At 46.2% G+C, this 26,959-nt stretch overlaps 1 protein-coding gene across 1 annotated transcript; it reads left to right on the forward strand.

Moving 5' to 3' along the window:
• Positions 1 to 728: 728 nt before the first annotated feature.
• On the forward strand, positions 729 to 26,947 carry LOC109894977 (TP53-binding protein 1-like; the record flags this gene model as incomplete). Its single annotated transcript, XM_031819804.1, is given in 20 exon segments — positions 729 to 767; positions 864 to 1,051; positions 2,004 to 3,431; positions 8,020 to 8,136; positions 8,530 to 8,721; positions 9,492 to 9,558; positions 12,405 to 12,509; positions 15,547 to 15,904; positions 16,214 to 16,282; positions 16,739 to 16,891; positions 17,002 to 17,225; positions 17,913 to 18,083; positions 19,621 to 20,012; positions 20,758 to 21,054; positions 22,030 to 22,182; positions 23,885 to 24,073; positions 24,770 to 24,786; positions 24,788 to 24,865; positions 26,789 to 26,848; positions 26,851 to 26,947. Coding segments are annotated over 18 exon segments (3,628 nt in total), but the record flags the coding sequence as incomplete, so codon positions are not given.
• Between the last annotated feature and the right edge of the window lie 12 nt (positions 26,948 to 26,959).

Raw genomic sequence — 26,959 nt, forward strand, 5'->3', positions numbered from 1 at the left:
ATTTTCAGAATGAAAAATAAAGGTGAAAGGACACGACACACTTTCCCTCTCACTTTCCTGCACATGTGTAGAACAGATGTCCACAGCAGAAAGTGTACAATGTAAACTATCAGTGTAGCCCAAAGATATTGTTTTTGTTGTGTTGAACTGACAGTAACCCTGTGTGTGAGTGCGGGAGATTATATATTTTTTTACTCAGTGAAAGTTATTTTTTGCACACGTAACCTTGTTCACTTGATCGATGTATATATTGGCCACTATAATAGAGCAAAATAAAATGAAACACAGGCATTATATTTCTACTTTAAGAAGATTTTTTCCAAGTGCAATATTTATACTGATCATGTAGATAATATTATTTTTGTTTTTAATTAGTTAAAACCTGCCTTTCCCCCTGGCAGGGATTTTTTTGCATGTTTTCAGTGCAATAAAAAGTGTCACCTTTTTAGGCCCATCACGAGTTTGCATCCCTGGAGTAGTTGCCCTGTTGTTTGGGTTGGCCTGGGTTGTGTTCAGCAAGACAATAGGAAAATCTGTGTTCCAATTGGTCAAGTTGAGGTAGTACTTTACCATTTCAAAACGTTTTGTCCCTACTGAACACAGCCAGCGATTCTGTTTTGTCCTCATCAGAGGAAGAATGATTGTTGCATTCATCTTTGCCTTCCCTTCCTATAGAAACTCTGAGTTTGTAGCACCCACCCAGGAAAACTTGAGCCAAACACCTTTCATCGTCCAATTCATTCCGACAGGACAAGAAAATGAACTGGGTAACTAAACTTTATTTTATCCAGTTGACATGTCCGTTGTTTTAGTTTCTATTCTGAAAAATAGAACTCAGTGATAGACTTCTGGTAACCCCGCAGGTGCCGACGAACCAATGGACACGTCTATGCCTCCGGAGGACCAATCGGATGGTAAGGAGGAGGAGCCAATGGACATGGACCCAGCTCCTAAGTCACACCCCTCAGCATCCACCCCAGTATCCCAGAACTCCCCAGGTTTTGTGTTGGAGAGGACCCTCTCTCTGCCTACCCAGCCTGAGTTCTCTCATGTACGTATCTTTAATCCATTGACCAGATAGTGGGGGGAAAAATAGATTCAGTTAGCACTGAACTCAATGGCCGTGTCCGGTTATCCGTTTTTGCGTACTAAATAGTAGGCTGTTTGGGAATGTGAAAAATATCATGTTTTATAGTATGAGTCATTTCGAAAATGTAGTTGGCTTTAAATGCCTGGATGTCATACGCATGGCTTTTCATGTAGTAGGAACTCAGACCAATATGTGTTTGACAACAGCTGATAATCATGTAAGGGTTTGGGCTGTACCAAAATGAAAGCATGGTGGGGAACAACCAATTGTGCATTAGATGACGTCTTCTCAGTATGGATGAGCCTAGTATTATTTTTTGACAGTTTAGTCATTTAGCAGACGCTCTTGTCCAGAGTGACATACAGTTAGTGGATTCATCTTAAGATAGCTAAGTGGAACAACCACAAGTACATGTCTCCTCAAAGTCTGACACACAGTATGTTGCTTACGGCGTATGTTTTTACTAAACAGTTTGTTCTAAATAGTATGATTATATACTTTTAGAAAGTATAAGGCAAGAATGAAGTCTTTACATTTTTCTGTACACAACTTTCACCTTGAATGTAACTATATCTATATATTTTTAATTGAAATTTTAGTGGTTAGCAGACACACTTGTCCAGAGTGACTCACAGTATTGAGTGCATACATTTTCCTACTTATTTTCTCCTACTAGTCCCCTCGTGGCAATTGAACCCACAACCCTGGCGTTGCAAGTGCCGTGCTCTACCAACTGAGCCACATGGTACCACATAAATGGAGACCAGGGATCTACCCTTATCGCTCTTTATTTTTCCCTTATTATGGATTATGTTGGTTTATAATGATGATCAAGAATCTCATTATTCAATCAGGTTAAGTCCTATAGGTTCATAAAACACCAATTTAGTTTCTTCTCTTTCCCTTTCCAAAGGATGTATTTGTCCCAACCCAGAGCCAAGAGGCTGGAAGCAGTAGCATAGCTCCACAAGAGACGCACAGCAGGAAAGTGACATCATCATCCCAACCCACAGCACTGGATTCAAGCTCACCCAAGATGGCCGCTGCACCCACCCAGTCCCAAAGCACCCACAACAACTGACCGAGAACACTCTGTGACTGATTCTTTCCAACTGGAGCTGTCTGTGAATACTCAGAGCTGTAGTCTGGCCCAGCAGGCTTCCATGCAGGCTGGGGGGAAGGATGTCGAGGAGGACAGTCAGGCTACACAGATAGAAGAAGGTCTGGACGGACGCCTACAGATAGACACCAGTGGACTCTGTGATTTCACGTAACAGCCAGAAGAGGGAAAGTAACGGGGTCCCCTCTGACCCAAAAACACCTGCTATTTTGCCTAAAGTTCCTCAGGTGCCTGACTTACTGAAGACTAGCGGGGAAAGTACCAGGAGAGAGGAATGTAACACTTCACAGAAGTCTGACACGCACAAACAGACAACCTTGAATGTACGCAACATGAATATAGGCGACGATGGTATCAATGTGACCAAAACGGAGAGTTCTCAGAAGCAGGATGCCAAGGCCTCTTCCCCCTCTCCTTCCTCCCAACAGAAGCTTGAAACCATAGACTTATTCACCCCTAGCAGCTGTGTGCAGGAGACGCCTTCTTCCTCGAATAGCGCTGCCTGTAGTTTAGCCTCCCTGTCTCAGTCTCAATCCCAGTCTGTTTTCCCACAGATGTCTCACGTGGGATCAGTGAAGGCTCTCTCTCCGAGTCCAGGTGTTTGTGTAGACTCCAGAAGAGATGGAGGAGGAAGGAGAGACATAGGAGAAGCAGGAGGAGGGGGAAGCCCGACGAGCTCACAGAAAAACAGGGACCCGTCTAAATCCATACAGTCTTTATCGCAGGAGCGTGGAGGCACTGCTACCAACAGCCTAAAGGAGAAAAACAAAGCAGATGAAGAAGGGATAGAGGAGGGGGGAGAGAAGCAGCACGACAGCACGTTGGGGCCTGAGGGCTCAGGCCTCTATCTGTCTCTCTCTCAGAGCCAGGTGCTTTCTCCAGAGCCCATGGAGGAAGAAGAGGAGGAAAAAATAGGGAAGTTCCCTGTCTCGCACTCCAGGAGTGAGGGAGGAGTAGGAGAGGAGGAGAGCTGCAGCAGCATCATTGTGCTGGAGGAGAGTGAGAGGAGCTCCCAGCTACTGGAGAAGGAAGTTAAGTCGCCGTCTAACATGGGCACGTCTCAGCCAGTGGCAAGCCGGCGGGGGTCAGTGTCGTCCAATGGCACAGGGTCACAGCTGAAGGACACCCAGCTGGTACCAATCGGACTCACCCAGGCTGATAAGGAAGGGTCTAGGGAAGCAGAGGGGCTCCGAGACAAGAGCCTCAGTGACAGCTCTGGAGGTGAGAGGCCTAGATGCCTGTGGAGATATCAGGTGACTCAATAGCATTTCCTTGATTCCTTGTGTCCTCTCTTCTTTCTTTCCTTCTCAAAACACATTGTAGGAAAAGATCAGAGGGGAGGAACCTCAGACCTTCTTCCCTCACCTCCAATGCATTTTGAGGAGCGAGGACACAAGGAAACGATGAAAGACTATTAAGAATCCATGAAGTAGATAGAAGTTTGTTTTTGTCCAATATATTGTGTGTAGACCGAGGTTGGGGGATGGGGTGGGTCATCAGGGGTATGTTTGGGTTGGGGAATGGGGGGGGGGGGCCATCCGGGGTATATTTGGGGGGGGGGGGGGGGGGGGGGGGGGGCGCCATGTTTAGGATGGGGGGGGGGGGGGACACCAGGGGTATGTTTAGGATGGGGTGGGGGGGGAACACCAGGGGTATGTTTTCATTTATTTGATTTATTTCACCTTTATTTAACCTAAGTTTAACAAGTTCTCATTTACAACTGCGACCTGGCCAAGATAAAGCATAGCAGTGTGAACAGACAACACAGAGTTACACATGGAGTAAACCATGAACAAGTCAATAACACAAAATAAAAAATATATATACATTGTGTGCAAAAGGCATGAGGAGGTAGATGAATAATTAAAATTTTTGCAGATTAACACTGGAGTGATAAATGATCAGATGGTCATGTACAGGTAGAGATACTGGTGTGCAAAAGAGCAGAAAAGTAAATAAATATAAACAGTATGGGGATGAGTATGTATGTAGCGAGGGCCAGCCGACTAGAGCATACAGGTCGCAGTGGTGGGTGGTATAAGGTGCTTTAGTAACAAAACGGATGGCACTGTGATAAACTGCATCCAGTTTGCTGAGTAGAGTATTGGAAGCTATTTTGTAGATGACATCGCCGAAGTCGAGGATCGGCAGGATAGTCAGTTTTACTAGGGTACGTTTGGCGGCGTGAGTGAAGGAGGCTTTGTTGCGGAATAGAAAGCCGACTCTAGATTTGATTTTAGATTGGAGATGTTTGATATGAGTCTGGAAGGAGAGTTTACACCTAGTACCTAGCCAGACACCTAGGTACTTATAGATGTCCACATATTCTAGGTCGGAACCATTCAGGGTGGTGATGCTAGTCGGGCGTGCGAGTGCAGGCAGCGAATGGTTGAAAAGCATGCATTTGGTTTTACTAGCGTTTAAGAGCAGTTGGAGGCCACAGAAGGAGTGTTGTATGGCGTTGAAGCTCGTTTGGAGGTTAGATAGCACAGTGTCCAAGGAAGGGCCGGAAGTATACAGAATGGTGTCGTCTGCGTAGAGTTGGATCAGGGAATCGCCCTCAGCAAGAATAACATCATTGATATATACAGAGAAAAGAGTCGGCCCGAGAATTGAACCCTGTGGCACCCCCATAGAGACTGCCAGAGGACCGGACAACATGCCCTCCGATTTGACACACTGAACTCTGTCTGCAAAGTAGTTGGTGAACCAGGCAAGGCAGTCATTAGAAAAACCGAGGCTACTGAGTCTGCCGATAAGAATATGGTGATTGACAGAGTCGAAAGCCTTGGCCAGGTCGATGAAGACGGCTGCACAGTACTGTCTTTTATCGATGGCGGTTATGATATCGTTTAGTACCTTGAGCGTGGCTGAGGTGCACCCGTGACTGGCTCGGAAACCAGATTGCACAGCAGAGAAGGTACGGTGGGATTCGAGATGGTCAGTGACCTGTTTTTTGACTTGGCTTTTGTAGGTTCTAAACAGGCCAAACTTAGGTAATGACACCATAATGGGCAGGATGGATATAGGTCTGTAACAGTTTGGGTCCAGGGTGTCTCCCCCTTTGAAGAGGGGGATGACTGCGGCAGCTTTCCAATCCTTGGGGATTTCAGACGATATGAAAGAGCGGTTGAACAGACTGGTAATAGGGGTTGCGACAATGGCGGCGGATAGTTTCAGAAATAGAGGGTCAAGATTGTCAGCTGTTGGAGTAGCCAGGAGGAAGGCATGGAAGGGGTGGTGGGGAACACCAGGGGTATGTTTAGGATGGGGTGGTGGGGAACACCAGGGGTATGTTTTCGATGGGGTGGTGGGGAACACCAGGGGTATGTTTTCGATGGGGTGGTGGGGAACACCAGGGGTATGTTTTCGATGGGGTGGTGGGGAACACCCAGGGTATGTGTGGGATGGGGTAGGTCACCAGGGGTATGTGTGGGATGGGGTAGGTCACCAGGGGTATGTGTGGGATGGGGTAGGTCACCAGGGGTATGTGTGGGATGGGTAGGTCACCAGGGGTATGTGTGGGATGGGGTAGGTCACCAGGGGTATGTGTGGATGGGGTAGGTCACCAGGGGTATGTGTGGGATGGGGTAGGTCACCAAGGGTATGTGTGGGATGGGGTAGGTCAACCAGGGGTATGTGTGGGATGGGGTAGGTCACCAGGGTATGTGTGGATGGGTAGGTCACCAGGGGTATGTGTGGGATGGGGTAGGTCACCAGGGGTATGTGTGGGATGGGGTAGGTCACCAGGGGTATGTGTGGGATGGGGTAGGTCACCAGGGGTATGTGTTGGGATGGGGTAGGTCACCAGGGGTATGTGTGGGATGGGGTAGGTCACCAGGGGTATGTGTGGGATGGGGTAGGTCACCAGGGGTATGTGTGGGATGGGTAGGTCACCAGGGGTATGTGTGGGATGGGTAGGTCACCAGGGGTATGTGTGGGATGGGGTAGGTCACCAGGGGTATGTGTGGGATGGGGTAGGTCACCAGGGGTATGTGTGGGATGGGGGTAGGTCACCAGGGGTAGGTGGGATGGGGTAGGTCACCAGGGGTATGTGTGGGATGGGGGTAGGTCACCAGGGGTATGTGTGGGATGGGGTAGGTCACCAGGGGTATGTGTGGGATGGGGGTAGGTCACCAGGGTATGTGTGGGGATGGGGTAGGTCACCAGGGGTATGTGTGGGATGGGGTAGGTCACCAGGGGTATGTGTGGGATGGGGTAGGTCACCAGGGGTATGTGTGGGATGGGGTAGGTTCACCAGGGGTATGTGTGGGATGGGTAGGTCACCAGGGGTATGTGTGGGATGGGGTAGGTCACCAGGGGTATGTGTGGGATGGGGTAGGTCACCAGGGGTATGTGTGGATGGGGTAGGTCACCAGGGGTATGTGTGGGATGGGGTAGGTCACCAGGGGTATGGTGGGAGGGGTATGTGTGGGATGGGGTAGGTCACCAGGGGTATGTGTGGGATGGGGTAGGTCACCAGGGGTATGTGTGGGATGGGGTAGGTCACCAGGGGTATGTGTGGGATGGGGTAGGTCACCAGGGGTATGTGGTGGGATGGGGTAGGTCACCAGGGGTATGTGTGGGATGGGGTAGGTCACCAGGGGTATGTGTGGGATGGGGTAGGTCACCAGGGGTATGTGTGGGATGGGGGTAGGTCACCAGGGGTATGTGTGGGATGGGGTAGGTCACCAGGGGTATGTGTGGGATGGGGTAGGTCACCAGGGGTATGTGTGGGATGGGGTAGGTCACCAGGGGTATGTGTGGTATGGGGTAGGTCACCAGGGGTATGTGTGGGATGGGGTAGGTCACCAGGGGTATGTGTGGGATGGGGTAGGTCACCAGGGGTATGTGTGGGATGGGGTAGGGTCACCAGGGGTATGTGTGGGATGGGGTAGGTCACCAGTGGGGTAGGTACAGGGGTATGTGGGGGATGGGTAGGTCACCAGGGGTAATGTGTGGGATGGGGTAGGTCACCAGGGGTATGTGTGGGATGGGGTAGGTCACCAGGGGTATGTGTGGGATGGGGTAGGTCACCAGGGGTATGTGTGGGATGGGGTAGGTCACCAGGGGTATTGTGGGATGGGGGTAGGTCACCAGGGGTATGTGTGGGATGGGGTAGGTCACCAGGGGTATGTTGTGGGATGGGGTAGGTCACCAGGGGGTATGTGTGGGATGGGGAGGTCACCAGGGGTATGTTGTGGGATGGGTAGGGTCACCAGGGGTAGTGTGGGATGGGGTAGGTCACCAGGGGTATGTGTGGGATGGGTGTAGGTCACCAGGGGTAATGTGTGGGATGGGGTAGGTCACCAGGGGATGTGTGGGATGGGGTAGGTCACCAGGGGTATGTGTGGGATGGGGTAGGTCACCAGGGGTATGTGTGGGATGGGGTAGGTCACCAGGGGTATGTGTGGGATGGGGTGGGGTAGGTCACCAGGGGTATGTGTGGGATGGGGTGGGTTGTTCAAAAACGTGTATTTTTGCTTATTGATTTAACAGCTTTTGAAGTGATTCAATAAATAAGTAGACCCCCCCCCCCCCCCCCCCCCATGTGCTTGCTTGCTGACCACTGATAGCTGAAAGATTTGATAGATTTTCATCTTGTTGCTTTCATGTGTCCTAGTCCCTTCAGATCAGTGGCCATGTTGGGAAGGCGGTGATAAAAGACTCAGCCAACTCTATTGAATTCAAAGTGTTTTGTCCCTGCAGTAAATCCATTGGGCTACCAGGGCTATATAAGCCTGTCGTCATTTCAGTCTGTTCAGAGATCGTAATGGTTTTTGTTTGTATTAATATTTGTCCTCTGCAGAGATTCCATTCCACTTCACTCTCCCCAAAGAAGGTGAGCTGATTGGCCCTCCTGTGAGTGCCACTCCCCCTCTGATCAGCCAGTTGAAGCAGACACCAAGACACAGCACTCCGATTGGTGGGTTCCTCCCCCTCAAGAAATACTATCAACTGGCTCTCTCCATAGCCAGCTTTACCATGTGAACTGAAGCAAAGTATTCTAACCACCAACCTATATAGTCTCACACATCACTTCACACTCACTCTCTATCCCACACACACACACACTCACACTTGCCCTCATACATCAACACACACTCACCCTCTCTCTCCGATTCACCCACTCAGGTACACACACACACACATACTCTCTCTTTGTCGCACCCACCCCCTTTACACAAACACAGTTGTTCTCCCAGTCACCTCACCTCATCATTCCAATATCATGGTTCGCTAGTAGGATCCCCCAGAGAGGCTCTAATCTGAGCCAGATTACATTGTGGTGGTCGTCGGCTCTTTTTGTTTTCCTCAGACATGACTTCCTTCTCTGAGAAGTCCGCGGCGGTGGGTGATGTTTCCACGGAGACGGCGATGGCGACCAGTGAAATCACGGCGGGGGAGAGTGGCGAGGACACGGCCGACGGGGCTGATGGGAAACTGAGTTTGCGGATGAAGCTGGTGACCCCTGTGGAGGAGGGCAGCTCAGAACACTTCAGCCTGCAGAGTAAGAGCTGTTATGTGTTATTACCACATTATTCAAAGAACAGAAATAGGACAGCACTCCGGTAAATAAACTTAAATTGACATTTTTATTGCCGCACGAACGTTTGGGGTATGAGCCCTTCAGCGTGCAAGGCAATGGCAATCAATGTCACAACAAGACCACACAGGTGGGTGTAATTCTAAATTGCCAGTCAGTACTGGCCCAGTGGAGATCCCAGCAGAGGGAGCTGTGGGGGAAACATGACAATCAAATAAAGATCCACAATACAAAGACATTATGGTGTTTGGCCTGTTTAGAACCTACAAAAGACAAGAAAAATAACATTCCTCATTAAGGCCTGCTGGGTTACCATGTTATTACCAATGGAATAGGAATTATAGCTGTTGTAATGGTTTATATTCCAATGCCTGCTTATAAACGTGATATGACCATGTATGTGACCTATTTGTTTGCCTATGGATGTTCAAGACATCTGTATGTTATTTTCTTGTGAATCTGTGTGTTGATACCATGAAGGGACAAGGGACTATCTTTCAGATGGTACGGTGGTCCATAGAAAATGCAAACAGCATTAAACAATATCCAACAACTGTGTACATAGAATTAAAAGGGTTTCATATGACTACTGAAGCGTATCCATTGATGTATAGAAATGTGACATCTGCTGACTCTCACACCTTTACTGCAAGAATAGACGTCTGTTTGTTTGTTTATTTCTTTTGTTCAACCCTCCCAAAACACCAAATTAAACACTTTTCTTTTCCTCCCAGAGCCACCGCAATCAGACGAGGAAGGCTCTGTCTCCAAGGTTACCACCGTTGTCAAGGCTGTAACCAGGTAACCCGCTTTGGTTTCTATGCAAGGCAGCCCGATTTCAGGCTTTTTCCGCTGCCTGGGATTTGACTGTGTCCCAAATTGATTTTTACATCTCATTATCACGATTCAGCTTCATTTAATATTATTTTGTTTAGTCATTTAGCAGGCACTCTTATCCAGAGCCACTTACAGTAGTGTGTGTGCCTATATTTTCATACTTTTTTCATACTGGGATGCCTTTTTGTTCACAACTCTGTACCCCAAATAAGAGCACTGTTGAGAATATTATAGAATAATGTGTATATATACAAAGATGCTTATACAGTATGTTACAACCGTCAGTGAATGATCATGGCTGACATTTGCATTTATTTGCATATTTAAATGTATTTACGTATACATGTATTACCTGACTTTGTCAGGTCATTTGGTTTCCATGGTTTGTATCAAATCAAACCAAATTTGTCACGTGCGTCGAATACAACAGGTGTACACCTTACAGTGAAATGCTTTACTTACAGGCTTTAACCAATAGTGCAAAAAAGGTGTTAGGTGAACAATAGGTAGGTAAATAAATAAAACAACATTAATAGTAAAAAGACAGGCTATATACAGTAGCGAGGCCATAAAAGTAGCGAGGCTACATACAGACACCGGTTAGTCAGGCTGATTGAGGTAGTATGTACATATGGTTAAAGTGACTATGCATATATGATGAACAGAGAGTAGCAGTAGTGTAAAACAGGGGTTGGTGGGTGGCGGGACACAATGCAGATAGCCCGGTTAGCCAATGTGCAGGAGCACTGGTTGGTCGGCCCAATTGAGGTAGTATGTACATGAATATATACACTGGGGCAAAAAAAGTATTCAGCCAGCCACCAATTGTGCAAGTTCTCCCACTTAAAAAGATGAGAGGCCTGTAATTTTCATCATAGACTTCAACTATGACAGACAAAATGAGAAAAAAAATCCAGAAAATCACATTGTAGGATTTTTAATGAATTTATTTGCAAATCATGGTGGAAAATAAGTATCTGACCTCCCTATAGGCTATCTCGTCATTGTCGGTGATCAGGTGTTCACTGTTGTGTTATCTGCAAACTTAATGATGGTGTTGGAGTCGTGCCTGGCCATGCAGTCGTGGGTGAACAGGTAGTACAGGAGGGGACTGAGCACGCACCCCTGTGGAACTCCAGTGTTGAGGATCAGCGTGGCAGATGTGTTGCTACCTACCCTCACCACCTGGGGGCGTCCCGTCAGGAAGTCCAGGATCCAGTTGCAGAGGGAGGTGTTTAGTCCCAGGATCCTTAGCTTAGTGATGAGCTTTGAGGGTACTATGGTGTTGAATGCTGAGCTGTAGTCAATGAATAGTATTCTCACATAAGTGTTCCTTTTGTCCAGGTGGGAAAGGGCAGTGTGGAGTGCAATAGAGATTGTATCATCTGTGGATCTGTTTGGGCGGTATGCAAATTGGAGTGGCTCTAAGGTTTCTGGGATAATGGTGTTGATGTGAGCCATTACCAACCTTTCAAAGCACTTTGTGGCTACGGACGTGAGTGCCACGGGTCTGTAGTCGTTTAGGCAGGTTGCCTTTGTGATCTTGGGCACAGGGACTATGGTGGTCTGCTTGAAACATGTTGGTATTACAGACTCAATCAGGGACATGTTGAAAATGTTAGTGAAGACACCTGCCAGTTGGCCAACACATGCCCGGAGCACACGTCCTGGTAAACCGTCTGGCCCCGCAGTCTTGTGTATGTTGACCTGTTTAAAGGTCTTGCTCACGTCGGCTACGGAGAGCGTGTTCACACAGTCGTCCGGAACAGCTGATGCTCTCATGCATGCCTCAGTGTTGCATGCCTCGAAGCGAGCATAGAAGTGATTTAGCTTGTCTGGTAGGCTTGTGTCACTGGGCAGCTCGCAGCTGTGCTTCCCTTTGTAGTCTGTAATAGTTTGCAAGCCCTGCCATATAAGACGAGTGTCGGAGCCGGTGTAGTATGATTCAATCTTAGCCCTGTATTGACGCTTTGCCTGTTTGATGGTTTGTTGTAGGGCATAGCAGGATTTCTTGTAAGCTTCCGGGTTAGAGTCCCGCACCTTGAAAGCGGCAGCTCTACCCTTTAGCTCAGCGCGAATGTTGCCTGTAATCCATGGCTTCTGGTTGGGGTATGTACGTACAGTCACTGGGGACGACGTCCTCGATGCACTTATTGATAAAGCCAGTGACTGATGTGGTGTGCTCCTCAATGCCATTGGAAGAATCCCGGAACATGTTCCAGTCTGTGATAGCAAAACAGTCCTGTAGTTTAGCATTTGCTTCATCTGACCACTTTTTTTTATAGACTGAGTCACTGGTGTTACCTGCTTTAATTTTTGCTTGTAAGCAGGAATCAGGAGGATAAAGTTGTGGTCAGATTTACCAAATGGAGGGAGAGCTTGGTACACGCCTCTGTGTATGGAGTACAGGTGATCTAGATTTTTTTCCCCCCTCTGGTTGCACATTTAACATGTTGATAGAAATTTGGTGGAACTGATTTAAGTTTCCCTGCATTAGTCTCCAGCCACTAGGAGCGCTGTCTCTGGGTGAGTGCTCATCCTTTTACCATGCACAGTTGAGTTGACACTCGGGTTATGAAAGTAGTTTTGAATTCGCTGGGGGGTTGCTGGTGTCCGTATCCTAGATGCCGACTCCTGCCGTTTCTAGTAAGGGACTGCTCAGGGTGTCTCCGCGTGTGTGTCTCAGGGGGTTTGGTTCTAGTATAAAGACACATTTCCGTTCTTCCCCAAGGAAATGGAGAATACTGCATTGCAAGGCAATTTCATGACATTCTATTGGCTTGTTGTATGACCAGTGTCCCTGTCCCCAGCCCCCTGCCCAGCCCCTCTGTGTTCAGCAGGGTGAGGGAGGCCCACAGACAGGTGATGGAGGACCAGGCCGAGGCCCATCCCAGTGACCCTGGAACCCCTGTCAGGTAAACAACGTGTATGGCCTCTGACATGGGTTGTGTTCATCAGGTCAGTGTGGCACAACATTTTTTAAATGTTGCGCAATGCAAACCTTAAAACGAGCGTTTCTTAGTGGACAAATTTGGATAGTAGGCTACCTCCCAGTTTCGGACTGATCTCTTCGGATGCATGAGAAGGATAGTTCTTGTCAGCACGCCTTCAAAAACTAAGGTTTGTCTCTGAGCATTTGGTGCCAACCTGAAGTATAGTCAGTTGATTCCCAGTATAATAGCTCCCCCTGCTGGCTGAAATGAGAGCCTAGTAGTAACACAAGCCTAATGTCTATTGTCGCCTCAGAGTATCCCTTCTGTTTTAAAGTCCTGTAAAACTTCAATTAAACCTAGTCTCAAATAGCAGCTTGTCCATTTTAAAAGCCGGACAGTGGCACACATTTCAGCAAATAAACGCCTGTTTCAAATAAACGCTGGGTCTAAATGAATTGTTTACAAGGTTACGATGACTTATTTACAAGGTTTCATGTTTGATTTGTTACATTGAATAATTCAGTAATGACTAGAAAAGGTTATGTCAGTCATCTGTTTTTATCAGCAGTAAGAAACTGCTAGCCGTTGGCTGCTAACAGCTGAGAACTGCTAGCTAACTGGCAAACACAAAAACAGTCAACTTCTGGAGTACAGAACCCTAGAAATCGGCTGATCGCACACTAGTGGTGAAAGTAAGAACTGCCAAAATTGCACAGTCAAATAGGAGAATAATTATATAATTATTTATTTTCTCAAAATAGAGGCATACTAATACAGAAATGTGACAGTGTGTAAATGATAACACATTAGTGCAGAAAATGAAGAACATTTATTAAAATGCTAGAAGTGAATTAACTATGCAAGTGAGCAAAAGCTGTGTGCATTATTAAGGAAATAGTTGTTTAGCTCAAATAGTCGCCTGTCTCTAATAAGCGCCTGTTGTGTTGAGTGATTTTAAGCAAATAAACACCCATGCTATTAATTAGAGTTTCACGGTATGTCCGATTGGGATTAACAAGGGACATTAATTGTCTGCTCCAATCTTGTGTCCATTTGACCTTGATAGCCCTCTACCTGTCCTGGTATATCTTTAGAATTCAGGAAGTAGGTTGAGTGCGTGTGAGAGAGACCTACTTCTCTGCTATTTTGGGTACCATTCATGCCCCCTTAGAGAGATGGAGGCTCTGTTTGGTTTTGTCCTGTCGAGGTGTTATAACAAGGTCTTTTTCAAGGTGTCCACACAACACACCACAGCCCTAGTTGGACCTGCTTCTCGGTCCATTACAGGACTACAGAGGCAATATTGAAACCTTTATTAACATTTGGCAAAGGATGATATCAGCCGTTCTATACGTTTCTATACATTGCCTTCAGGAAGTATTCAAACCCCTTGACTTTCTCCACATTGTGTTGTGTTACAGCTTGAATTTAAAATGAATTAAATGTATCTTTTTTTGTCACCAACCCCATAATGTCAAAGGGGAATTCTGACTTTACATTTTAACAAATTCATTAGAAATGAAAAGCTGAAATGTCTTGAGTCAATAAGTATTCAACCCCTTTGTTATGGAAAGCCTAAATAAGTTCAGGAGTAAAAATGTGCTGAACAAGTCACATAATAAGTTGCATGGACTCACTCTGTGTGCAATAATAGTGGTGAACATAATCTTTAATGACTACCTCATCTCTGTACCCCACTCATACAATTGTCTGTAAGGTCCCTCAGTTGAGCATAACATTTCAGACAGATTCAACCACCAGGGAGGTTTTCCAATGCCTCGCCAAGGTCACCTATTGGTAGATGGGTAAAAAAAAAAGAGAGAAAAAGGGCAGACATTGAATATCCCTTTGAGCCTGGTGAAGTTATTAATTACACTACAAAGATATAGCTGTCCTTCCTAACTCAGTTTCCGGAGAGGAAGGAAACCGCTCAGGGATTTCACCATGGGGAGGCCAATGGTGACTTTAAAACAGTTAGTTTCATGGCTGTGATAGAAAACTGAGGATGGATCAACAACATTGTAGCTACTCCACAATACTAACCTAAATGACAGAGTGAAAAAAAGGAAGCCTGTACAGAATTCAGATATTCCAAAACATGCATCCTGTTTGCAACAAGGTACTAAAGTAATACTGCTAAACATGTGGCAAAGCAATTCACTTTTTGTCCTGAATACAAAGTGATATGTTTGGGGCAAATCCAATACAACACATTACTGAGTACCACTCTATTTCAGTCATAGTGCTGGCTGTTATGGGTATGCTTCAGGACTGGGGAGTTTCAGGATAAAAAATAAACGTAATGAAGCTAAGCACAGGGAAAATCCTAGAGGAAAACCTGGTTCAGTCTGCTTTCCACCAGACACTGTGAGATGAATTCACCTTTTAGCAGGACAATAACCTAAAATAAAAGGCCAAATCTACATGGGAGTTGCTTACCAAGAAGAGAGTGAATGTTCCTGAGTGGCCGAGTTACAGTTTTGACTTAAATCTACGGCAAGACCTGAAAATGGTTGTCTAGCAATGATCAACAACCAATTTGACGGAGCTTGAAGAATTATGAAAATAATAATAGGCAAATGTTGCACAATCCAGGTGTAATCGCTTCTACAAAGTATTGACTCAGGGGTGTGAGTACTTATGTAAATGAGAGCTGTCTGTATTTAATTTTCAAAAGTTTCAAAAAATATGTTTTCGCTTTGTCATTATGGAGTATTGTGTGTAGATGGGTGAGAAAACAAATGTATTTAATCCATTTTTATATCCGGCTGTAACACAACAACATGTGGAATAATTTAAGGGATATGAATACTTTCTGAAGGCACGGTATATTTATATGTGCATACATGTATTTCTATTAGTCCTGAAAGTGCTTTACAGTGTAGGGACTCACCCCATCCATGTGTAGCGCCCCTCTGGGTGATGCACGGCAGCCATTTTGGCTCTTGAACACTCACCACACAATGAAAGTGGTTGATTGTGCCATTGACATATGAAATGTCTCTCTCACCTTTCACAGAGGGGAACTGTTCAGCTCACCCTCACAGCAGAAAAGCTCCCAAAGACCCTCCATCCCCTCTCTCTCCCTGGAATGCATCAGCCTCCCCAACAGCCAATCCGAGCCCCTCTCCAGCCCCCGCCAGGAAGTGAAGCATATGTTGCCATTGGGGCTCAGAGAGAAAGAGCCTCCTGCTGAACCATCCACCCCAGGCCTTCCAGCAGTGAAAACACCACAAAAAGGCACCGCAGCTGGGGATAGAGAGCCGTGTGGGCCCCCGGAGCCATCCACCCCCACCAGAGCCGCTGCCATCAGACAGAGGGCCGTGTCCCAACAGACAAGCTTTGACAACACCATCTCTCCCAGTTCACCCAGTAAGGTAAGAGCCACTGGGTTAGCTACAAGGATATGGTTGATCATATTGCAAGGGGATAGAAAGTGATGAGATTCCTGTCCGTTATTCTTCTAGCCTAACCAACATTCCCCCCCCCCCCTTGTTCTCTCTCTTTCTTTTCATCAATCTTGCTTGTCTCATGTTCTCCTGTTTTGTTGTTTCTCTCTCACTCCCTTCATCCACCTTGCCTGTCTCATGTCCTGCTGTTTTGTCGCCCCCCTCCCTCTTTCTTACTCTCTTCATCCAACCTTGCTTGTCTCATGTGTCCTTTTGCTTCCTCCTCTCTGACTCTAGCTTTGTCAGAGAGTGGCGTTTCAGCAGACCAGCTTTGAAGCGGCTGGCCCCAGGTCTCCAGCAGCCAGCGTAAGGGTCCTTAGTTACCTCACACCTCCTGTCCTTCTTACAATGTCAAAATGGAACAATAATAACATAACAGAATAACAGAAACAACCATTGTCCCTTCTGCTAGCCCCTACTCCTTAACGGTTAGCAGATCAAGATTGGCATCCTGTTTGAAATTAAATTCATAAATTGACAATTGCTTATTGTATTTTATGATTTTATCTCTGACAGAATATAAAATTGGAGTGACCTTGTAGCAGATCAAGGGCTGAATGTATCAAATGTCTCAGGGGTGCTGATTTAGGATCTGGATCCAACCTGCCCATGTAATATTATTCATTATGATCTCTGAGGCACAACTGATCCTAGATCAGCACTTCTGCTCTGAGATACTTGATACATACAGCCCCTGATGGGTGTAAGCGAAGAATGCATTCTGAGGGTCAAGGGTTAACTCCACCCCCTTCTGTGTGACAGGGCGAGCCAGAGACCCCACCCTCGAGGGCAGCTGCTGGTCCCGCCCATCGCAGACACGTGCGGACCATTCAGGAAGTGCGGACGACGGTCACACGCATCATCACAGACGTGTACTACGAGGACGGGAGAGAGGTGGACTGTAAGGTCACTGAGGTGGGGACCAAGCCATTTAGCTCAGACCTTTCAACTCTTTCTTTTTGACATTGATTACGCCTCACTGTGTGTGTGTGTGTGTGTGTGTGTGTGTTGTTTCTCTTCCTCAGGAGTCGGAGGAGCCGGTGGTGGACAGCCGTGTGTTGGAAAGCGACATCTCTCCATGTCGCACCGGCAGCTCCATGACCTCCGGTGACCTGGGTGATGTCAGCTCTCTGTCCTCCAAAGCTTCCAGCCTGCAGCACAGCTCCGGGGGCACCAGCATAGTCACGGGTCCTGCCCAGAGGGGCCCCGAGTTTATCATGCCGCCCAGCCGAGGGGCCAAGTCTGCCAGGTACTGTAATGGACATGGGTTTGAATTGGATAGTTTATTTTTATGATGCATGCAGTTAATTTCCTGATCTGAATTGACCTTTTCTGTCTAGTGACTGCCTTCTGCCTTCTTGTAATGAGTGGCCCCCAGTCTAGTCTTCTGTAACATGATCTATATCCATGCTCTAACACTATTTATTCTGCTTATTTCTTAGTCTTAATCTCTGTTGTCTTTGCACGCACATTTTCACACCTGTCAACAACAAACATCAGAGAAACTAAATAATTCCTATACTAAACAAGGGTTCTAAGTACCCTCTTAACCATAGAAATATAATTACTAGAAGTGACATTCTATGTCTATGCTTTTAACCACTCTTACGTGTTGACAGGTATGCATGCATATGTCAGTCTTTGGCCACTGTCTAACTACCCCTCCGCCACAACCCCCCAACTCAACACCCAGATAAGTTATTCTAAGGCCCTATCCACAACTGCTCCCCTAGATGGACCAGCCCATATGGTCACAATAGGGGTATCCATCAGCTGCCCCATTTCTGCTATACTGACCGTCCTTCTCTTGGTAGAACTTGGCCTGGGCATAGATCTAGGATCAGCTAACCCAACCATCATAAGGAAAAATACAAAACTGACCTTAGTTCAGCTTTTATGGGATGATTCATCCTTCCCTGTCCCTCTCTGTCTGCAGCCCCAGGAGGGGGAGTGGGCCACAGCAGAGGGGCCACAGGGGTCAAACGGCAGGGTCAGAGTTCATGAGAGAGAGAGTTCAAGGACTCCATGGGTCACGGGCCTTCACCCCATTGACGCCCCGCGGAAGAGCCAGGAGGGGCAGACCTCCGTCCCGCTCACCCCTGTCCAGGTGAGCCCTGTCTAGGGACGCCACTGGAGCTGTAGTGGGTCAGAGTTTCAGAAACACCTAGTGACATCATCAAAAGCAGGCATTAGGTGCATGAACAAACACAACTACATCCACGCCAGCACGTACGTAGCCAATTGTGCCTTCCCAAAATAGTAATGCAACACGATTCAACCGGTGTGCAACGCATGGACGCATGGGAGTTGGTTGCTTCCCGACATCATTCAGCATTCTAAAACGTGTGGGTGCGTGTACATTTTTTCCAACCTTTAGGCTTCCATTTTGAAAACAAGTCAACCTGAGATGAGACACTGAGATAGTTTAATGAAACCTTAGACTTGAGTACAGAAATTGAACATTTTGGGTTCCTAGCTTTAGAACAAGGATCCTCCATCCTGCTGTTTCTAGAGAGCTGCAGTAGCCCAGGTATTTGTTCCAGACCATTGTCTCTCCAATCCCACAGGGTCCCTGCCGACATTATCCTTTTCCTGTCTTCACTAATCATCTCAATGCAACACAGCTGTATCCTTTTCCTGTCTTCACTAATCATCTCAATGCAACACAGCTGTCTCCTTTTCCTGTCTTCACTAATCATCTCAATGCAACACAGCTGTCTCCTTTTCCTGTCTTCACTAATCATCTCAATGCAACACAGCGGTCTCCTTTTCCTGTCTTCACTAATCATCTCAATGCAACACAGCTGTCTCCTTTTCCTGTCTTCACTAATCATCTCAATGCAACACAGCTGCCTCCTTTTCCTGTCTTCACTAATCATCTCAATGCAACACAGCTGCCTCCTTTTCCTGTCTTCACTAATCATCTCAATGCAACACAGCTGTCTCCTTTTCCTGTCTTCACTAATCATCTCAATGCAACACAGCTGTCTCCTTTTCCTGTCTTCACTAATCATCTCAATGCAACACAGCTGTCTCCTTTTCCTGTCTTCACTAATCATCTCAATGCAACACAGCTGTCTCCTTTTCCTGTCTTCACTAATCATCTCAATGCAACACAGCTGTCTCCTTTTCCTGTCTTCACTAATCATCTCAATGCAACACAGCTGTCTCCTTTTCCTGTCTTCACTAATCATCTCAATGCAACACAGCTGTCTCCTTTTCCTGTCTTCACTAATCATCTCAATGCAACACAGCTGTCTCCTTTTCCTGTCTTCACTAATCATCTCAATGCAACACAGCTGCCTCCTTTTCCTGTCTTCACTAATCATCTCAATGCAACACAGCTGTCTCCTTTTCCTGTCTTCACTAATCATCTCAATGCAACACAGCTGTCTCCTTTTCCTGTCTTCACTAATCATCTCAATGCAACACAGCTGTCCCTGTCTAACATGTATGTTTCTTATTGACTAAAAGGAGCCCAAACTTAAAAGCACTACTTGAAGAAATGTGCAGTGTATATAGAACATGACTGGTCTGTTCCACTGGAGGAGTAACGCTGATCTATTCTTTACATAACGTTTCTAAACATATGTCTGTAATGTTCAAAATGTTGATGGTGCTCTTTGTCCTATTGACCCTCTCAGGGGTGCCGGGGTCCCTCGTGCCAATGCCCGCGGCCAACCACTGTCCTCCTCCGAGGATGAGCCCTACACCCGCCTGTGTCCCACCCCGCACATCCCAGACAGCCCAGTGGTCCCCAGCCACTCCTCCACATCTCTCCTCACCACCATTTCCCAAGATGAAAGCAGCCCAGCTGGGAGCAGCTTCGTGGGGCTTCGCGTGGTGGCCAAGTGGTCCAGCAATGGCTACTTCTACTCAGGCCGCATCACCAAGGACCTGGGCGAGGGGCGTTACCGGCTGCTCTTCGATGACAGCTATGAGTGCGAGGTCACGGGCAAGGACATCCTGCTGTGCGACCCCATCCCCCTGGACACTGAGGTCACGGCACTGCTGGAGGACGAGTACTTCAGCACAGGTGATTCTGCATTCAAAACAACTGGGAACTCTGAAAAATATGAGGTCAAATCATGACGTCAGTGATCTTCAGGTCGGAAAGTCGGAGCTCTAGAAAGAGACCTGAGTTGGAATGACCGTTCAAATAGATTTTTCCCAGTCCAAGCTCGTTTTCTTTCCTCGTTCCCAGTAGTTTTGAAAGTAATAAAGTCGGAAGTCAAAGAGTTCCCAGTTGTTTTGAAAGCGGCATGAGAAGGGGAAAAGAGAGGACAGATCGTTTGCACTCTCAAAGTTTCCACTTGAACAATCCCTGACATGGATTTAAAAGCATATGATTGGTTTGGTGTAAGCATTAACTGGAGGAAGTTTCTCCCATGGTTAAACGCATGACGGGGAGTGTGAAAACACGTGTGGAGAATCTGGACGCAGGACAGGAGAAGAGAGAATGGGGTTGGAATGGGTTTGGAGTGGAGGATAGAAAAATAAGACAATTCGAGTCTCAACACAGACCCATGGCTGAGAAGAGGTCAGGCTGTCACTGTAAACTCATTTCCCTTCATGTGGTTGGCCCTTTTCCCAATTCTGTCTTTAAATGGAAAAGAAGCATTGGTGATCCTGACTCTCCACAAATGTAATGGATCTTCAGTGGAATGTTAACATCAGTGTACTGTAGTCTCTCTTCAATTGACTGTTTTTCTCCATGTAGCTGATATGATGCAAATTTGACTGCTTATCAACCCTTCTCTGGCTTTGCCTTGTCTCCCCAGGTCGAGTGAAGGGCTACAAGAAGGAGGGCAAGGACTTGTTCTACAGTGTGGAGAAGCAGGGCCAGACTACAGCTGTAGAGAGGGAGGGCCAGACTACAGCTGTAGAGAGGGAGGGCCAGACTACAGCTGTAGAGAGGGAGGGCCAGACTACAGCCACTACAGCTGTAGAGAGGCAGTGGTACAGCCGCAGTTCTGTCATCCTGACCATGGAGCAAGGCAACAGGCTGAGAGAACAGTACGGCCTGGGACCCTACGAGCCCTCCACACCCCTGGCCAAGGCCTCTGATATCAGCCTGGGTAAGACAACCACAAAGCTTTGAGGATTGACTAAGTGAGAACCATATAGCCGTGCCCTGGCAAGAACCACAAGTACCCTTTCCACACTGAGCCGAGATGTACTGCACTGGCCTGGTTACGCTAACACAATAGTTGCTGGAACTCTTCTGGAAAGGACAGTGTGAAACTAAATGATTGGACCTAGCACAGTAGCATACCACCCAGCATCCCACTGCTGGCTTGCTTCTGAAGCTAAGCAGGGTTGGTCCTGGGTGGTCCCTGGATGGGAGACCAGATGCGACGAAGTGGTGTAAGAGGGCCAGTAGGAGGTACTCTTTTCTCTGGTCTAAAAAAATAATAAAAAATATCCCAATGCCCCAGGGCAGTGATTGGGGACATTGCCCTGTGTAGGGTGCAGTCTTTCGGATGGGACGTTAAACGAGTGTCCTGTCTCTGGTCACTAAAAGATCCCTTGGCACTTATTATAAGAGTAGGGGTGTTAACCCTGGTGTCCTGGCTAAATTCCCAATTCCCATACCATCATGACCACCTAATCATCCCCAGCTTCCAATTGGCTCATTCATCTCCACTTCTCTCCCCTGTAACTATTACCCAGGTCGTTGCTGTAAATGAGAATGTGTTCTCAGTCAACTTACCCGGTTAAATAAAAACAGTACAGGTTGAGTTGGCATGATAATGTTAAAATGGTATAATGTGAGCACTGCCCAATAAGGAAATATATTACATTACTCCTCTTAAGTTTGAGTTGAGTCATCTCTACGTTTCACATAGCTTGATAAAGACTCCCAAGTCTCTGTGAAAACAGTGATTCCTTCATACAGGAAGAATCTGCTGAGTGTTTCATCAAACAGAAGTGGGGTTAAATGTTAGTGTCATTTCCGTGTCAAGTGTGATGACGTGTGACATTGCTGTGCCCACCCCCACAGATTGAAGTAGAGATATAATGAGTACATTCTATGGCGCTGTCTTCCACAGATAACCTGGTGGAGGGGAAGAGGAGACGCAGGGGGATCACAGGGGGGGCCAGCCCCCTCACCCCTGGCCCCTCTGGGAAGAGGAAGCTGATCAGCTCTGAGGACAGGGACAGGACCCCGGCTAAGCGAGGCCGCAGAGGGGGAGCCAGAGCCGGTACGGAGACCAAGTCACCCTAAACTTGACACCATACCTTAACCCTGACCCTACACCTAACCTCTGTGTCCAAGCCTAAACTCTCAACTGTAACCTCTAACATTTAGGTTAAACTTAAATGTCAACCCAAAACCTAAAATGCCCACCTCCAACCCCAGTCTATTTAACACTAAGCCACAGCCCTAACCTCAACCTCAGTAACACTAAGCCACAGCCCTAACCTCAACCTCGGAGCATAGATCACTGAGCAAACCATACAGACCTGACCCCAGAACAGTGGACTGAGAGCCCTTGGTGATGGTTTGGATAGGTGGAGGCATTTTATACATTCTAGAAATGTATTTCTATATTTATTAACATAATTGGTCTCAGTGGGGTGCAGAATTTTTAGACTGCTGCAATGTACATTTTAACTATTTATTAATACATTTGGTTTTAGTCAGTATTGGTAGTTTTTATGAATGTAATTATGAACTATAAGAGCAGGGCACGTATTGAAAATGTAATGTTTTTTTTAACACAATTTTTAAAAATAAAGATTTGGATATTTGAAATGATTTTCTGTAAAGAGTATTCTTAGTATTGCCAGCTCTCTATAGAGATTACAGTATATAACCATAAAGCCTTTGAGTTTGTATTCAGATCCACAGACATTTTTGACTACCACAGTGCACTGCAACCACCACCCTCTCCTTATAATATAATAATATATGCCATTTAGTAGACGCTTTTATCCAAAGCCACTTAGTCATGCGTGCATACTGCATACATTTTATGTACGAGGTGGCAGGTAGCCTGGTGGTAGAGTGTTGGACTAGTAACCGAAAGGTTGCAAGATCGAATCCCTGAGCTGACAAGGTAAAAAATCTGTCGTTCTGCCCAAGAACAAGGCAGTTAACCCACTGTTCCTAGGCTGTCATTGAAAATAAGAATTTGTTCTTAACTGACTTTCCTAGTTAAAGGTCAAATAAAAAAATGTTTTCTTTAAAATGGGTGGTCCTGGGAATTGAAACCACTATCCTGGCGTTGTAAGTGCCATGCTTTACCAACGGAGCGACAGAGGACCTTAGGCTGAGTTGGTATGTGAATAACTACTAGACTTGGTGTTGGTCCACATGTGTAAAGGAAACAGGTAAAGGTGTGTTTTTATATTATCCACTGAATATTTGCTTAGAGGGGTGTCTTTCCGTAAACCTTTCACTCCTTTGAACCGCGCACGGATCCCAAAAACTTGTTTTGAGTGACGGCAGACAATGTTTCATGACATTGGAGAAGTGTTAAGTCAAACCTCTTTTCCTTTAGTTGTTTGAAGAGCTGAAGCTCATGTTTTACTGCACTGGTGGTGTTTGAAGAGCTGAAGCTCATGTTTTACTGCACTGGTGGTGTTTGAAGAGCTGAAGCTCATGTTTTACTGCACTGGTGGTGTTTGAAGAGCTGAAGCTCATGTTTTACTGCACTGGTGGTGTTTGAAGAGCTGAAGCTCATGTTTTACTGCACTGGTGGTGTTCGTGTTCTTCCTCAGTCTGTTATAAAGCTCTTTTTCTTCATAGACCTTTTCTCTCTTGAAATACACAATTCCAGCTGTTTCATTGATGGTTTCTAATTTCTGCCTTCTCTCTATTTCTCTTTTATTTCTCTCTCTCTGTGTATGTGTCTCTGATTGGGCGTCTGTATGTGTCCATCCATTCATTTCTCTCCACAGGCCAGCGGGTTGGTGTGTGTAACACCTCAGGCAGTGGCACCGACCTGCCCTGGGACCATAGTGACCTGGCGGAGACTCACGGCCCGCTGCCCCAGAGTGCATCTCTCTTCCTGGGCTTTGCCTTCATGCTGACCGCATCATCAGAGAGCGACCGCCAGACCAACCAGACAATCAGCGATGGCGAGGAGGGTGAGAAGGCTATGGCCCAATCCCAAATCTACCCCTAAACCCTACGCCCTTGTGGAGATGGGAGAGGATTTGATTGGTATAAGCAATATGGTGAAACTCCATCTGGCCTATCAGAGGACAGGGTGGAGCTATAGTACTATCAAATTGCGAACACCTCTCAAATCCAGTCAGATCTCCACATGCATAAAGCATAGGTCCAGGGTTGTTTCTGGATGGGACCCTTGTGTATTCCCAGACTGTGGAACACCCTTAAAGGGATAGTTCATTCCAGTGTTCAAATTATACATTGTCTTTTGGGGTGCACAACATTGAAATCTTTGACCTTTTGGGGGAGACCCACATTTATATTTTAATTATTATGGGGTCTCTTAATTTGATGTTCATTCCAATATTAAAGTTTGACAGATATTCATTAATCGGCGGAATCCTAACTTTGAGACTTTGGTGTTAATAATTGATGTCACTGGGAAACTTGCAAGAAAACAATTACTGAGTGTGTGGAAAAATAAGATTCTGCCCAGGAATCTGGTTAGTTTTAGGCAAAGGTCCTTCCACAGTGGTCTGTGCAGCCTCAATGAAATGTATTTAATTCATTTAAGACACACCGACATCCTTTTTTGTTTATCTAAATGACAGCTAAAGATCTCTCTGATTGTGTATGTTAACATGTTTTATGTTGTCCTTTCCCTCCAATAGAGTATGTGCAGACGGCCCCCCTATCACAAACGCTACACTGAGACCCAGCTGGAGGCCGGAGCGGGCTTCATCCTCAACGACTTCAACGAGGAACAGGTGACATGGAACACCCATAGAGAGAGAATTACTAGAAGGGACAAAGCCTCTCATTTCACTGCAATTCTATTTCTATGAGCACACTTCTACAGCCATGTCAGTTCTCATGGAATATGGAGAGAAGCATTACTGTATGTAGGCACACTACATCCTCTGCACCTACAGTTGAAGTTGGAAGTCTATGATGAAGCCTACACTTAGGTTAGTCATAAACTTGTTTTTCAACCACTCCACAAATTTCTTGTTAAACTATAGTTTTGGCAAGTCGGTTAGGACATCTACTTTGTGCGTGACACAAGTCATTTTCCCAACAATTGTTTACAGACTAATTATTTCACTTATAATTCACTGTATCACAATTTCAGTGGGTCAGAAGTTACCTACACTAAGTTGGACTGTGGATTTAAACAGCTTGGAAAATTCCAGAAAATTATGTCATCTCTTTAGAAGCTTCTGATAGGCTAATTGACATAATTTGAGTCAATTGGAGGTGTACCTGTGGATGTATTTCAAGGCCTACCTTCAAACTCAGTGCCTCTTTGCTTGACATCATGGGGAAATCACAAGAAATTACCAAGACCTCAGAAGAAAAATTGTAGACCTCCACAAATCTGGTTCATCCTTGGGAGCAATTTCCAAATGCCTGAAGGTACCACTTTCATCTGAACGAACACCATGGGACAACGCAGCAGTCATACTGCTCAAGAAGGAGACGTGTTCTGTCTTCTAGAGATGAAAAGTGCAAATCAATCCCTTCACAAGGACCTGTGAAGATGCTGGAGGAAACAGGGACAAAAGTATATCCACAATAAAACGAGTCCTATATCGACATGACCTGAAAAGCCACTCAGCAAGAAGAAGCCCACTGCCTCCAAAACTGCCATAAAAAAGCCAGACTACGGTTTGCAACTGCATATGGGGACAAAGATCATACTTTTTGAAGAAATGTCCTCTGGTCTATGAAACAAAAATAGAACTCTTTGGCCATAATGACCATCGTTATGTTAGGAGGAAAAGGAGGATGCTTGCAAGCCAAGAACACCATCCAACCGTGAAGCACGAGGGTGGCAGCATCGTGTTGGGGGTGCTTGCTGCAGGAGGGACTGGTGCACTTCACAAAATAGATGGCATCATGAGGCAGGGAAATTATGTGGATGTATTGAAGCAACATCTCAAGACATCAGTCAGGAAGTTAAAGCTTGGTCTCAAATGGGTCTTCCAAATGCTGGGGGTCATTGTCCATACTTCCAAAGTTGTGACAAAATGGCTTAAGGACAACAAAGTCAAGGTATTGGAGTGGCTATCACAAAGCCCTGACCTCAATCCCATAGAACATTTGTGGGCAGAACTGAAAAAGCGCGTGGGAGCAAGGAGGCCTACAAACCTGACTCAGTTACACCAGCTCTGTCAGGAGGATTGGGCCAACATTCACCCAACTTATTGTGGGAAGCTTGTGGAAGGCTACCCGAAACATTTGACCCAAGTTAAACTATTTAAAGGCAATGCTACCAAATACTAATTGAGTGTATGTAAACTTCTGACCTACTGGGAAAGTGATCAAATAAAAGCTGAAATAAATCACTCTACTATTATTCTGACATTTCACATTCTTAAAATGAAGTGTTGATCCTAACTGACCTAAGACAGATACTTTTTACTAGGATTAAATGTCAGGAATTGTGAAAAACTGAGTTAAATGTATTTGGCTAAGGTGTATGTAAACTTCTGACTTCAACTGTATATGTCACAGGAGGTAGTGCACTTGCTCTGTAAACAAAGGGTCCCTGGTTCAAGTTCCATTTCAGCATTCTTCCCTCAATTGCTCCACTAAAAGAATGCAATGTTTAGCTTTAGCTTCTACATATTCAATTTCTAATATTGCCCATCGTGAAGTGTCTCTCTTGTGATTCCCTCCCGCCGCAGTGCAAGGCGGCCTATCAGAGCCTGCTGATCACCGACCAGCATAGCCGAACCAGGAAAGTACCCTGCTGTGTGTGGCCAGTGGCGTGCCGTGTGTGTCTCACATCTGGGTGAGGGACTGTTGCAAGGAGGGCAAGCTGCTCAACTACAGGAACTACTGCTGCCCGCAGGAGT

Source organism: Oncorhynchus kisutch, unplaced genomic scaffold (genome assembly GCF_002021735.2).
Source record: "Oncorhynchus kisutch isolate 150728-3 unplaced genomic scaffold, Okis_V2 scaffold2611, whole genome shotgun sequence".
Lineage (NCBI taxonomy): Eukaryota > Metazoa > Chordata > Actinopteri > Salmoniformes > Salmonidae > Oncorhynchus > Oncorhynchus kisutch.